General features: G+C 32.0%; 2 protein-coding genes across 2 annotated transcripts; one reads left to right on the top strand and one right to left on the bottom strand.

Annotated features, from left to right (window-relative positions):
- Window positions 1-3,142: 3,142 nt before the first annotated feature.
- Window positions 3,143-11,710, bottom strand: LOC139505859 (transcription factor IIIB 90 kDa subunit-like). The gene is made up of 4 exons (XM_071295245.1): window positions 11,641-11,710; window positions 4,993-5,215; window positions 4,622-4,699; window positions 3,143-3,423 (listed from the first exon to the last, which is right to left on the bottom strand). Exons 2-4 carry the CDS (start codon window positions 5,177-5,179, stop codon window positions 3,221-3,223), a joined length of 468 nt encoding a protein of 155 aa, XP_071151346.1. The 5' UTR covers window positions 5,180-5,215; window positions 11,641-11,710; the 3' UTR covers window positions 3,143-3,220.
- Window positions 11,711-15,754: 4,044 nt separating this feature from the next.
- On the top strand, window positions 15,755-16,075 carry LOC139505858 (uncharacterized protein C14orf119-like). The gene has a single exon (XM_071295244.1). It carries the CDS (start codon window positions 15,755-15,757, stop codon window positions 16,073-16,075), a length of 321 nt encoding a protein of 106 aa, XP_071151345.1.
- Window positions 16,076-16,144: the final 69 nt, after the last annotated feature.

Genomic DNA, 16,144 nt, shown 5'->3' with positions numbered 1-16,144 from the left:
TATTTTAACGTAATCGTAAGCGCGCCGATGACGTATGCTTTATCTAATAACCATCCGATAATAAGAAGATAAAACGCACAGACGTTCAATTGTACTCATTCGTGAGATAAATTATCTATGTTAAACGTATATATTCGAATTATTTTTGTAGACAACACAAAAAGTTATAAATTTATTTTTAATAAATGCATTTTCGGACTGATAAGGTGAACAAATTAAAGTACAATAATCTGTAAAGACAATATGTTGGTGTACTATTATTGACCTTTTACTATCTCTGCTATGGCTAGGTTTATACGATGTGTGTATTCACGGTTCTGTGGCAATACTCGTAGATGGCTTGTTGAAAGGTAAATTGTTATTTGCACTTCGGTATTTAACCACGCCTCTAGGGCACACCTTGCCAGGTGTGACTGTCTATTCGGATCAGTGGTAGCATTTAATACACACATTAAAAATACATATTCAAGTTGGTGACAAATAAAAATTGGTCGCCGTGGAATTATTTAATTATATTTGGTGCTATTATTTATTTGAATTCAAATAAGTTAATTTACTAAGAAATACACAATTTTCGGTTAAAGACGGGAAACTTAATTCATATGTCAGAATGAAATGATATACAAGTCTTGTCCTTGATTTATGTCTCATAAAAAGGGGGACTTAGAAATTAGAAATAGCTTTACTAAATCATTTTTATTTGTCTTTATTAGGCGAAAAAATGTACGAGAACACTTACATTTAGACTTTTGAAAGCCATGTATTAATTAATATATGAAACTATCTGAAGATAACTCTACCGAAGCGGAATATAATATGTACGAATAAAGAAAAAAATATTTTTGTAATGGAATCGAAAAATTACGAATAGATATTCTTTTCAAGTGTGATAAACGTCAACCAAATTTATTCATAATCGGGAACGTCCTTATTAAAATCTGAGACAACTATAATAATCGTCGTCTCCCAACGTATATATATATATATACTTAAATAACTATTTGATCAACGATGTTTAAAATTAAAAGACAACGAATTTAATGTTATCTTTCCCTATTTTTGAATGTTATTATAAGTCTGTTCAACTTGCAAGAATACCCCTAAAGCGGACAAATATCCGACAAGCAGTTTATTCTTTAAATTGCTGTCATTGAATATCAAGAAAGAAAATAAATTCCGAAATTGATACTCAATAGTTTTCCTAGAAAATATTCACATTCCTTGGGGATTATTAGTGTACGTCCAGTTGCATATATTTTACATGAATGTTGGAACAATTGTGATGATGACGAATTTCGTCCTTTATTCGAGAACAATTTAATTGATATATAAATCTGTGAGTTTACTATGTTCTTAACTTCGATGAACCAAAGCAAGTTATAAATTGACCTGTATTTAAATCAAATTGTTTCTTTTTTTTCTTCTTCTTCTTTTGGTATACAATAGTCTATCGAATTCGTTGATTACATACTGTTGGCATACGTGGACTAGTCTATTTACAAAACTTTTACCACAATTTACACAAAATGTATGTTTCTTTCTTATGTTCAATGTATACATGTATACATATTTTAAATAGCGCTACTGACTATAGTTCCGTAACTTTCTACCAGGCGTATGTATACACGAATCGTCGACAAGTGCGCACATTTTTTTAGATCAATAATTCTGGTATGTTCCAATCTGTCCTAAACTATTGACAACGAGTATATATTACATTTTCCCAAATTAACCATTGGAAAAATATGTAAATAGATTTGTATTTCTTCAATTATTTTTTTTTGTATTATTTTTTTTTTATAAATAATATTCTTTACACCAGAAATGTTATTTATAAACAAGCGTATGAGTTCAGTAATGACTAGTATATTATATCACTTTCGGACACGCAAGACAAAAATGTATATTATACATGCACCTGATAGTTCAAAATGGAAAGTTATAAGTAACGGTCGTGTACACTGATCAATACCTACAGAAGTGAAACGATGCATGAACTTGCAAGCCCGCCGGACAGGAAATCGATTGAATACCTGGACGTGTCACCTTACACCCCTTCCAATACCTTTGGGAGTAATACCTTTAGCCATGCTGGTGATCAGATGAGGGAAGATCCGAATTTATTTAAATAAAGTTTATTACTTGAAAGAATTATGAACGAAATAGATTTTCGAAAACAATTTCCACGGAACACTTATTTATCATTTTATGATTTGAACTTTGACTTTTTAACTAATTACAATATTATCAGTTTAAAAATAACAGACTATATGGTTATTTAAAAATATAAGACCATTTTCCGTATCAAGTTAGTCAGTCAGATAAAACAACCGTACGATTGACAAGATATCGACACGCAATTACGACTACATCGTTTACTGTAGTTTTGTTCCTTTGTGGTTTATTGACATATCGTGATTTTTCATCGGAGAAGGTGACAAGATGGCGGAGAGTAGAGAACTGATACTCAAAATTTAAAATCGATGGTGATCTCTTATTTAGCGGAATAAAACTTTAATATCTATAAATTTGAGCATTTTTATACAGAATGGACATAATATCAATTTTTGATTTTTTTGCGAAGTTTCCCTTTAATTGTAGAGGTTGCATATTGTCACGAATAATACAGTTTTAGAACTCCTGTCTATACTGTGGATTTGTTTATTCTTGTAGGTCCCAATTATTGTCATGGGTGAAACATTAAATTTTTCTGGAACCTTGATTTAGTGGTTTGAACATACATTGTAATCAACAGCTCATATGAACATAAAATTCATGCAAAATTAGTTACCAACAATTATTAATGTATTTGTATGAAATACACTAGTAGCAGTGTCCTCATAAGTCCTAAACGCAGATGCCCATTCAGTGTCTTTTAAGGCATCCATTTTATTTCTAACATCAAACAATAATCTGCCATTCTGTGTCCTTCATTGCCCTTATAACAAGTTAATGACAAGTCAATCATGTCAAATGATTTCATACATCCTTTTGGGAATTCTATTGAATCTATTGCATGCAAACTACAACATCTTCTTAAGTATTTATATTTGAATAAACAATGGTATATTCATTTAACCATAACTGTAAAACAAATTAGACATATAATCAGTGGTGGTTCAATATCTTCATTTTAAGACTAATGACCATGTCATTTTTAGTATCTAACAAATTGACTGTAATTTCATATTCCCTCAACTCAAATATTGTGCTCTTTGAGTCAACCTATTTCAATAGTGTCAAGGATATGAGGTGTTCCTTCAGTTCTACACACAAGGTATAAACAGGCAGCTATCACATGTGTTGTCTTTCTTCCCCTGGTCAATCTCTTATTTACAGCCATCTTAAAGAAGTTAAATGCTGTATCAATACAATGCTGATTCAGTCTCAGTTGAGAACCAACCTGCTGAATAGATCTTCTTCCTGCAATTTTCAAACAAAGCATCTAATGACTATACTTTACAACATAAATATATAATAAATTTATTTTAATATATTTACAGCCCCTCACAATTAATAAAATTAGTAGATTTTAATCCAATCAAGGGGCTTTGCACATTGTACACAGCTATGCTTAAGGAAGTCTATTTCAAAGTGATGTGCGAATTGAGCTAAAAATGTAATGAAACATACCTTGAAATAGTTTAAAATAACTCTGTGTATGAGGAATGTATTGATAGTTCAAATCAATATGAATGTACAATATCAAAATTAAATTTATCTATAAATTCATATGAATAAACATAGGTATGCAACTTTTATTAATTTATATAAAAAAGTTTAAAAAAGAAAACAAGGAACAGGTATTTTTAAAATACATAAAATCAAATCATTTTTCACGCCAATAACTGAAAAAGTTTTCATCACAAAATCAGCTGAATATGTAAGAGGGGCGAAAGATACCAGAGGGACAGTCAAACTCTTAGATTAAAAATAAACTAACAACGCCATGGCTAAAAAATAAAAAGACAAGCAGACAAATAATAGTACAGAAGGCACAACATAGAAAACCAAAGATTAAGCAACACAAACCCCACCAAAATCTGGGGGTGATCTCAGGTGCTCTGGAAGGGTAAGCAGAACCTGGTCCACATGTGGCACCCGTTGTGTTACTTATGTTATTACAAATCTGGTGAATAATCTAATTCGGTAAGTCACATTCATGAAAAGGGAAGGGAATTGTAGTCATGACATAAGGAACATATCTGATATCATCTGTGAAACGGTTATTCAATAACGGTCAACCAACTCGTGATGGGGTCCATAAAATTTATGATGGGATGACTTTAACTTCACCATTTGGAACTCTTGGTTTAATAGCTTCCTAGTAAGCAGCAACCCTCTATCAAGGAAATCATGATAGGAAATACAAGCCTTGGAATGACTGGTCATTTTTCAAACTTTTGAAAATCTGTGCTTTGTTATCCATAAACACCAAAGAAATATGTTTTCTGAATGGAAATCAAAACATTGCTTTCACAAACTGAATTTGGCAGCTACCATTGAAAATCATGTCTAAAGTTTAATTGAATAAGATAAGTAGTTATACAGGAAATAAGATAAGTACATAAATGTAGCTATACAGAACACTAGTAGATTGAGGATTTGACTTCTTATTTACCATTTTCATATGTGACTGTCCTTGATTCTCTCTTGATGCCATGAGGAAAATTAATTCCCAAACTGTGTGGTTTTGATCCTAAAAAACAAAGAGTTAAAATTTACTGACTAAATTGCTTAGTTTCATAGTCTGGAAAAATGGCAATCATGAAAATATATAAATTGTATGTTTTGTGCTCAATCACATTTAAAACATTTGAAAGCAGCTATACATAAAGTTGTGAAAAAAAGCAGATTATCAAACAAAAAGGTTAACTTGCATATATTACAAATTGTGTACACAAATGATGTTCAATAAAGTAAAACAAATGTAAATTCTGTTCTAAGATCTTAAAACAGACAAAAATCAATGATTTTTTTTAAATATTATACCATCAGATGACACAAATTGTCCTATAACAGATGATCCTCCACCAGCATTGTCTTCAAACTGGATCTCTGAGACAATAATCTGATCTTCCAAGACAGAACCACAGTTAGTACACACTGCATCACCTCTGGCTGGGTCAGTGTCTATATCTGTACAACCACAATGGCTACACACCCCTGTGCTGGACATAACTTTATCTATCAACAACTGATGTATTCAAATTTCCTGTAAATATATATAATAAATATGCGTACAGGATGTCGGTTAAAGTAGATGGCAGACTTACAGTCTGTTTACACAATAAGTGCTGGTATATAATTCGTAGATATAAAGCAAGGAGATGAACTTAATCCTTACAATTTTATATAACTACAATGTAGATGTACCTTGACATAAACACTTTCAAGTAAGTCCTCATCAACTCCTGATACATTTGCTTCCCTATCCATGCTACTGTTGAACATGCTGAAGGCTTCTTTTTAAATTGAATTAAGTAATGATTATGATGAATGAATAAAAAGGCAAGAGCAGCCAACTACGACTAACAATAGTCGTCTTTTTTTTCTATTTTTTTTTTTTTCTAAAAAAATATTCTGGTCCCAAACTTGATGAAAAAATGTTTTCTGGTCAACATGGTCAAGCAGATGACAAAAAAATTATTCTGAAAGCAGATTTCCCCAATACCTTCAATGACCTTAAACATGTTGTAATGTTTAATTTTGAAAAAAAATATTTAATTGACACATGATTGAAACATTGGAAAATTAAATAAAATTGTTTGCGCTGTGCACAAAAAAAAATCTGACTCAGTCAGGGACCCCGCCACCCCCCCTTTCCAAATTGAATTTAAATGGTTGCTTCCTTTGTTGATTTAATCAATCTTTGCATTGCTGTTTTATAAAGTTACAAATTCAGTTACAGCAGAGACATACACACACATGTCTTTGGTTATAGCAAGGAGGTTATATTAGAAGGAGAGTGAACACTCTGCTTGATACAAAATTAGCATCCCCAGGATAGCAGTTCGATCAGAGAAAAATGATAAAAATATAAAGAAACCGACATGTTTATCACCCACTTGACATGGCCCTCTGATGTACCGGGCTGTTACCTCGAGCAGTTCGGGCTAATAGATAAATCGCATATGTCACGTGGTTGTTATCAGTGAGAGGATCCTTAAAATTCAGGTGTATTTTTGGTAACAATGCAGTGTATAGGTGTTTATGATATGGAAAAAGATTGGACGCGCAATTTCAAAATCAATCGTCTGTCTACCGTGAAAAAAGATAAAGAAATGACAAAGTTATGAGGGTTTAAAGGAAAGTTAGTGTGCGATTTTTATTCAACACTACATTGCTTTAAACAAAGATGTTCGCTTCACCTGTCAATTCCTGTTGATGAGAATTGGCAGATAATAATCATAGAAAATATAAGAATATGCAAAGTACTTTAGTTACGGTGACCGGTAACGACCGGAAAGAATATTTGCAATTGAAACATAGAGAAATTTATCGGGAACAACGTAAAAGTGCTTTCTGTTGGTATTAACATTGACGGCAATGAGACAGATATTCGTTTCATTTCTATTGGTAAGAATATAAAAAAAGAAGATGTGGTATGATTGCCAATGAGACAACTATCCACAAAGGACCAAAATGACACAGACATTAACAACTATAGGTCACCGTACGGCCTTCAACAATGAGCAATGCCCATACCGTATAGTCAGCTATAAAAGGCCCCGATAAGACAATGTAAAACAATTCAAACGAGAAAACTAACGGCCTTATTTATGTAAAAAAATGAACGAAAAACAAATATTTAACACATAAACAAACGACAACCACTGAATATACAGGCTCCTGATTTGGGACAGGCACATACATAAATAATGTGGCGGGGTTAAAGTTAACTTTTAACATAAAATTTTAATTTTTAACTACTTAATAAAAAATATCACAAAAAAACGTATTAATATGTCAATAATTATATTTACGGTCAGTTTATGACACCTCGGGTGTTTCCGTTCTTACTCGGGTATGTATTTAGGACAAAATCTCCCTCTGTGACAGAGTCGATCTCAAGTAATTAACACCCACTTACAGAAAAGTCGGTAACATTTTATGTGTAATTATTGTCTTTCGTCCTCTCTCCTTCTAATATAACCTCCTTGGTTATAGCAAGAAGGTTATAGAACTTCCTTGGTTATAAACATGTACATGTATTAGTATGTCTTGTAATTCATTTTTGTAATATCAATGACATCTTAACATGCTTAACATTTTGTAACAATCTAGATCTCATGTTCAATTCTATATATAAATTGTATATTGAATCCCTACCAGGGAAGAACAAAAAATTTGCTTCTGTAAATTTACAGATTGAACATTGTTGGACTGATATTTAGAATGAATCCTTGTCATGTTTTATAATTCGTACACCAATGTTTTCACTCGTAACAAATTGACTAGTTTATCAAAACAAAATGTTGTTTTTATTATCCATCAAAGACAATTTTTACAACAATCAATGAGAAATATATTACTTAGAACAATTAACATTGCTCAAAAACACACCATTAATTTTAAATATATATCATGTATATGTCCATGTGTTTTCATGGATTTCAAGAATTTTACGGGTATAAACACTAATGACCGAATAATACTGTTATTATCTGAATAACACTTGAAATTTTAATATTATACCATATTGGTGACTTTTAAACATTGATTATTAAATATTAATCGATGTATTTTATAACTTAAAAATGATTTATAGAAAGCACATAAGTTCATAAAGATCATTTTAAATTAAATGTGTACATCGAACGGGTACTTATAAAGTGAGAAACGGAATCGAAACGAAACGAAACGAAATATAACGAAACGAAACGAAATACAACGAAACGCAACGAAATGTAACGAAACGAAACGAAATGAAAAATGAAGAAACGAAATACAACGAAATAAACGAAATAGGCCTATATATAATATATCTTTTACATTGTTATAGGAGGTTAGGATTTTGATTTTAAAAAGGTGGTGTAATCAATTGGGTTTTTTTTTATTCCAAGTTCCGAGTCCAAGTTAAGGGGGCTACCATTTGAATTTTTTTTTGGAAGGGGGGGGGGGGGGGGGGGGGGGGGGGGGGGGGGGGGAGAGGGCTATGATGAAATTAAAAAAAAACCTGCAGGACAGGGATTTGAGTATAAATAAGGCAAGACAGGATTGTTTAGTAAAAAAGAAGGCAGGATGAGCAACTGGGCAAAAAAACGGGATAAATTTATATAAAAAGGCAGGACCAAATATAGTGAAAAATAAAAAGGTAGGACAGAGATTACAACTAAATAAAATGCAGGACAAAAAAATTCATCCTAGCCCATAAAAATCAAATGGTATCTCCCTAAGTTTGAATTGGAGAAGTTGTATTTGACAAGACATTAAAAATGTGAAATGCTAACGGCGGACGAGTAGCCATAACGAAACATAAAATTGAACTGAAAAAGAGATCTGAGGTGAACGTTCTGTGTTACTCCCTTTTTACCAAACATGAATTTGAATGGAGATATAAATTTGGAATGTTTTTCTCCTGGGTTGGAGACCCCTTCAATCTTTTGAAAATGACTGGATCCGCTGCTGACGTCGATGAGAAAGAAAATCAACATACGTAGATGGTCAGAAAGAGTCCACCATGTTTTAAGTGATTAACAAATATCTACATCGTGTTGCAAGCAATATATCTCAATATAGATATATTGAAACATCTTACTGACAGCAATTCGGACTTGTGTGTAGATTAAACCAATATCTTTGGTTAAGTTGCTTTCAAACTGAACCATGAAATCATTACTTTTGAGTGTAGTTACTTTTGAAAGTAGTTTAGTCCGACATATAGACAACATTCTGTTCATCAGACTAGACTACTCTAAAGGGCGTGTGGGTTCGTTTGAATTGTTTTACATTTATCATTTCGGGCCTTTTATAGCTGACTATGCGGTATGGTCTTTGTTCATTGTTGAAGGCCGTACGGTGACCTATATTTGTTAATAACTGTGTCATTGGGTCTCTTGTTGTCTTATTGGCAATCTCAACACATCTTTTTTGTATGTACAAAATCTTTCCTTTCCCTGAAATCTAGTAGAACAATTGCTTAAAGTATCTCTGAAACAAACTCAGTGACATGACAAAAATTGGACTTTGACCAATGAACCATGAAAATCAGGTCAAGGTCAGATGACATTTTTTAAACGGCAATTTTCATCTTATTAGCATCATATAAACCAAATTATTGATAAAGTACACCCCTTATAATGAACTATAGAAATGGGGTCCAAGTCAGATGATACCTGTTATTTGAATACACCAAATATAGTGCACCAAATGCTTAAAATATAGGCGATATGGATTTGACCACGAAAACTTAACACTGACGTGCATGCAGATTTTACAAGATACTTAATTGTGTATATTTTGTATGCATGCACCTGTCCTGGATTATTTAGGAGCCTGTTGTTCATGTGGTTGTTGTAGTTCATATGTGTTTTCTGTTTCTCGTTTTGTATATATTGTATTGTGTCGCGGATCATACATATTCTGAAGTGTTGATATTGTTTAAAATCGCGTCTTTTTCATAGAGTTAATATTTTATAGCGTCTTTTTATTTTATAATGTTTAACTTCTGTCTAAGGTTAGGTTCAAGGTTGGCGAGCCTGTTAAACTGTTTAAACCAGATGCATATTCAATACTATTGTCAGTAACCTGTTGTTCAGTGGTTGGTGTGGTTCATAGGTGTTTCTCGTTTTCTATATTTTGATTTACTTGTTTAAAGTTTGTATTCAATGGCAATTTTGGGGACTTTATATGTAGCTTGCTGTTTAGTGTTAGAAAAGATTCTGTGTTCAAGTCGATGCTCATTGAACTGTTAACTTAAAATGCATTGCGACTTGGATGGAGAGTTGTCTCATTGGCACTCAAACCACATCTTAATTATAGCGTTGGTTTCCTGTTTAAATAGTTTTATATTGGTCATTTTTGACCCTTTATATCTTGTTCGGTGATTGTTCATGAGTTCGTATTGAAAGGCCGTACTCTAACCTATAATTGCTAAGTTAAACTACACTGTGGCGTGGATAGAGTTGTCTCATTTGCACTCATACAACATTTTCTGTTTAAAATCAAAATCCTAACCTCCTAAAACAATGTAAAAGATATATTTTATATAGGCCTATTTCGTTTATTTCGTTGTATTTCGTTTCTTCATTTTCCATTTCGTTTCGTTTCTTCATTTTTTCATTTCGTTTCGTTTCGTTGTATTTCGTTGCGTTTCGTTGTATTTCGTTTCGTTTCGTTATATTTCGTTTCGTTTCGTTTCGATTCCGTTTCTCACTTTATAAGTACCCACATCGAACATGGCAGCCATTGTGATTTCCGTGGTCAAGACACCAAATTGGATGTACACACTAAATTTAAAAAAGTTTTTTATGAACTTATCTGCTTTTGGTAACTCATTTATAAGTTATAAAATACATTGATAATATACTATTATTTAATAATCAATGTTTAAAAGTCACCAATATGTGCTAATATTAAAATTTCAAGTGTTATTTAGTCATTATAAGTGTTATTCTAATATGGGGACGAAGTCCCCAATAACAGTAGAAAATTCAATAAAAAAAAAAAATTCCGGAAAATTTCCCGAATTTTTCATTGTACTAATGAACTCAAAATCGTTCAATTTTTTTTATGTCATGTTTTGAAATCCCGGACCTGCGCAGAAATGTACAATATACTTCCTTTTTCCGGTCTCGTTTGTATGGAACTTTGAGTAAAATATATATTTATCAGTCTAGTATAAAATAGGAAGGAACGTGCAATACCAATTTCATTTTTTATAATTCCTTGATATGAAAAAAACGTTACCTAATCATGATAGCGTTTCTTTGTTTACATTGCATATGACGTCATAATTTAAATAACGTCACAACTAAAATCCCTTACAACAGAACCAAAATCGGAAACGTTACGGTATTTCCGTTTCTTTTTTTTGACAAATAATTAAGTTACAAAAAAATAATTCATACAGACTTCGTCCCCATTTACAGGTAATGCCTGCCTCATATTATATATATATACATTTTACCATAAAAATACATTTGTATCTAAATATGTTTATTAAACTTTAATACCCTAATTTTTCAATAAAAAGAGGGAGAAGTAAACCTGGGGGTGGACTCTGTGGGCGACCGGACTCAGGGTGAACATGCGTTGCATTGAAGACCTGTTGGTGACCTTCTGCTGTTGTCTGCTCTATGGTCGGGTTGTTGTCTCTTTGGCACATTCCCCATTTCCATTCTCCCATAAATAAATTAAAAAAAAACACAACACAATATTTATTTTAACTTTCATATATCTAGTGGATGCAAGGCCTTAAAACTTAGCCAAATGGACAGGTGAGATTAGTTTGTTAGGTGTACATTTACATGTATCACAATTTGTTTTGATGAACCTTGAATATTTGTCAAACCATGAATGAAAGATCGCCCTAAAACCTTACAATAGTCAATAATGTATGTCTAGCGTCTACTATATAAATGAAAATTATGAATGCAAAACGTATTCGGTATGATGCTTTGAACTCTACCAACTTACAATTTCAAAAATCAACATTATTATTTAGACCGGAAATTGACATAGAATGATGAAACATGTGCGATATTCCCCGTGGAAATGTATTTATAGAAGGTATGTGGAATACCAAACCTTTCATTTATCTGCCAAACGTTAAATTATATTATTCATAACTAAATCACTATAACTATATATATTTTTTTATATTCAAATACAGTTAAAAAAAATAATAGTAAAACTTTGCATGATGTGCATCACATTTTTTATGGGACAGGCTAAACAAAATTCGTACCCGACCGGTGTTTATTGCCTTCTTAGACAGATACCTGTAATACAGTCTGTATGAAAGTTTATTTCAGTGAACTTTATGTCTCTTTTTTTATACAAAAATCAAGTAGATAGGTAAACATGATTGCATGATTGAAGGGAACACTAAACAAACCAAACAGGGACTATTAAAATTTAAACATGCCTATAGAAATCTAATCTTAAATCTACAGACTTTAACCACAGCCAGATATATTACATGTCTCAAATGACAGTTATGGCCCTAGACAACAATTACTGATTTTCCCTTTCAGTCCTTATAACTTTTATTCACATTAAAAGTATCACACAGTGATATCTGGTTTTTACAATTTTTTAAAAAGTGTAAAATGTGTAAGTGGGTCTCATTGGGGTCTAAGCGTGACGCGGGATTCAATTTTGCCGATTTTTTGTAAGCGGGACACATGAAAGTCAAATTATTGTGTCGTGAAAACAGGAAATGAGGTTTAGCGGGACCCAGGAAATGACAAAAAAAAATGAGAATTGCTTACGTACATAGTGTAAGCGGGATACAGGAATCTGACAAAACAGTAAGCGGGATCTGGGATCGGAACCCCCAAATGAGAACCCTGTGTAACAGTCAATATAAAAAAAAAAAAGAAAATTAACTATGCGGTATGAGCTTTGCTCGTTGTTGAAGGCCCTATGGTGACCTACAGTTGTTAATTTCTGTGTCATTTGGTCTCTTGTGGAGAGGTGTATCATTGGCAACCATAAAATTTCCTTATAGTGAATCGTCAGACTTAGTTTCAAATAGCGTTATTGTAACCATTATTTTTGGTAAATATTTAACGTGATTTGTCAAAAACATTGGATTGTTTATAATGTTTATCGCCTAAAAGATAGTACACATTTTATTGACATACACCAATAATTACTGTTAACATCATTAGGCAAGAGTTTTTACTGTTATTTGTCATGAAGTTAACCCCATTACCAACCTCATTTTTAAAAGAATTAAAAACTTTATAGCAGTGATGATATAAAAGTGTATGAATAATTTAGCACCTGAATACGGTATTTATCTGAACTATTATCAAGCTGTTCAATGGTTGATAAATATACCCAAAATCATATATTTGTTCAATGATATCATATGGATCTAATTATGGTAAAAGAACTTATAAGTATTCTGGAACCTTATTGTGAAACTTTTTGCCTTTAAATTTGAAAGAAAATATAATTGTAAATATTTTTAAAGCAAACTGTCAATCTAATCTCTTAAAGATATAAGAAGAGAACTTGTTGTAGTTAAAATGCTATCACTTTATTATCGTCATACTTTTTACATGTCAGTGGTATTGGTCTACATGTATCTATTCTATGTACATTTTCTAGTATATATATATATGTGATCTTGTACACATGTAGTGTAATTATAGCATTTTGTTTTGTGTGTCTTTGTGTATGTATAAATATTTCATGAAGATGAAGAAGGCCATGGGGTTGATTAACTGTTTTGTTATCTGTGTTACCTTCTAAAAATAACAAATTTATAATTATTATTATTAGTGGTGCATTTTTATACCTTGCAGAAATGTAAAAACTCTCCATTAGCTACATGCTAGTGATGGTCAGTCTCAGCCTAGTGGAGTTAAGCTCAATATGTAATGTGGTGGCAGGCTTACACATCATGGCTTACTTTGTAGGGATTCCTTGGTTTGAGCCTCAGCAAATACTAGTACAATGATTTCTAAGTAAAGAAAATTATGTCCTTTTATCTTGTATTTTTGTGACAGTACGTACTGTTTTACAAATACAAAATATTTTGTTTGATTAATTTTTTTTTATCTTTGCCATATAACAGTCAGGGTGGAACTTAAACAAGTGATTTCAAAATCACTTCTTTGAGTGATTTTGGCTGTAAAATATTTAAAATTTTCGCACAGACTTTTCAAATCACTGAAACAAGTAATTTGAGAAGTTGAAATTTAATCACTTCAATAAGTGTTTATAACTTTTTTGGGATATTTTTCCCACATGCTTGAATTTTTTATTGGTAAAAACACCAAAATTCCATTGAAAAAACTATGTACATGCAGAAATTGTCATTTGCTTAATAAGCCTGCCAGTTTTTACAGTTTATTTGAATATACAAAAACTGGAATAATTTGTAGAACAGGACATAACCTTAAAATGAATCATTTTAATTTTAAAGAAAATCAATCAGATTAACCAATATTGTTGACCTTTGTCTGATAGTAAGAGTAGTTAATGAATATTTGATTACAGAACAATTCCCAAGGTTACTTTTAAAAGCTTTAGTGCACTAACTTACTGCCCAAGCGCACTGGTGAAATTGATATCCAAAGATAAAGGGATAATTGATTTATGTAGGAAAATTATAGAAAATTAGTTTGTGAAAATATGGAAAATCAATGAAATTAGCATTTGAAGATCAAAGAAAACACCAAAATCACTTAAATAGGTGATAGTTGGAATATAAAAAATCACTAAAACAGGTGATAATGAAATCACTTGTTTAAGTAGCATCCCTGACTCTATAAGGGGAGATAACTGAGATAATGAAACTTTTATACATGTAGAGATGATGTACTGAAATGATTATGTTTTATGCATTTACTTATTTTGTTTTGTAGCAAGAAACAAGATTCCTGTACATGTGACTCTTACTTTTGTTATATATTTTTAAAGACCCTTGTAAGAGAGGGACGAAAGATACCAGACGGACATTCAAACTCATAGACTGAAAATAAACTCATAACACCATGGCTTAAAAAGAAAAAGACAACCAGACAAACAATAATGAGTACACAAAACACAATATAGAAAACTAAAGACTAAATTGAAGGCTGTACAGTGACCTATAGTTATTAATTTCTGTGTCATTTGGTCTCTTGTGGAGAGTTATCTCATTGGCAATCATACCACATCTTCTTTTTTTATAAGCAACACAAACCCAAAGAGTTATCTTCTCATACATGTCATATCTTGCCTTTCAATAGACAACTTTCGAGTTCGATGCATTTCCGTCAAAAACTCTGGTTTTAGTGAACGTCATTTGTGCGTTTAGGGGCGTCTTCACTTCCATTTCAATGTTGAGCGAGTGGTTGGAAAACTTTTAATCTATATTGTACGAATTTTTCAGCAAATTGAAATCTCAAAATTGACAATTAGCACTTCTGTCATTAGGGCATTGTCATAAAGTACCTACAGAACAAGCATTATTTCTAGTTTATCCTACACAATGTTGATCACTAAGACGCTTGATGAACGTAAATAGTGCATGGATACAGGCGATCCCCTCTATCTGGTAAATGACGTCATAACGGCGCGCATGAACTCGAAAGTGGTCTATTCTATAGCTTCATTTTTTTTTTCTATCACTCAAAATTCTGTTTTCCTGACAATTTTGCACAACGTGCAGTGCTCTACAACTTTGTACTTTATTTTGCCTTCTTTTTTTTTTTGATTCGAGCGTCACTGATCAATCTTAGTTTTGTAGACGAAACCTGCCTCTGGCACAAATACAAAATTTCATTCTTGGTATCTATGATGAGTTTATTGTACTCAAAGTATTGTCTGGAAACCAAAAGTGTATGAAATTGAGATTTTAATGTTTGTATTACTTTAAATCTAGTTCATCTTTTGTAGTAATAAAAACTGAACTTTTATTTCTTGTTTTACAACATTGTATTTCAATTAATGGTTTCTAACAGTACAGTATATGCTTACAGTTCTCTATTTTAGAATCATTTTACATTGTCACTATTTTCAGGATAGAAGAAGAGTGTTCATGATGTACACCCAAAGAAAGTCATAAAATAAGATCAATCTAAACAGAAAGATGTCAATTTCAAATACAGAAACGGAGATAGAATGTGTTATTCATTGGTTCAGGGGATGGAGTGGGATGCAGAAAGGAGACTTCTTAAAAGATTTAGTTGACAAGGCAAACCCAGTGTCTATAGATACGTTATTTGATTCAATGCATCAGCTTAAAGTGAATGATCGCCCACCAAGTATTTTTCAGTGCCAGCTTAAACTCTTTACACAGTGGTTTGAATCTTGGACAGAAAGTGATAGAAATAATTTGATAATCAAACTTCAAGAAGTTAGCCCAGACTTTGTTAAGCAGTTTAATGAATTAGTATCTACAGCATCGTGATATTTCAATGATTATATAGTTTGTATATTTTCAGCTTTAGATAATATACCATACAATGAGCAGATGATG

Source organism: Mytilus edulis, unplaced genomic scaffold (assembly GCF_963676685.1).
Source record: "Mytilus edulis unplaced genomic scaffold, xbMytEdul2.2 SCAFFOLD_2234, whole genome shotgun sequence".
NCBI lineage: Eukaryota > Metazoa > Mollusca > Bivalvia > Mytilida > Mytilidae > Mytilus > Mytilus edulis.
This window is presented reverse-complemented; position numbering and strand designations above follow the sequence as displayed.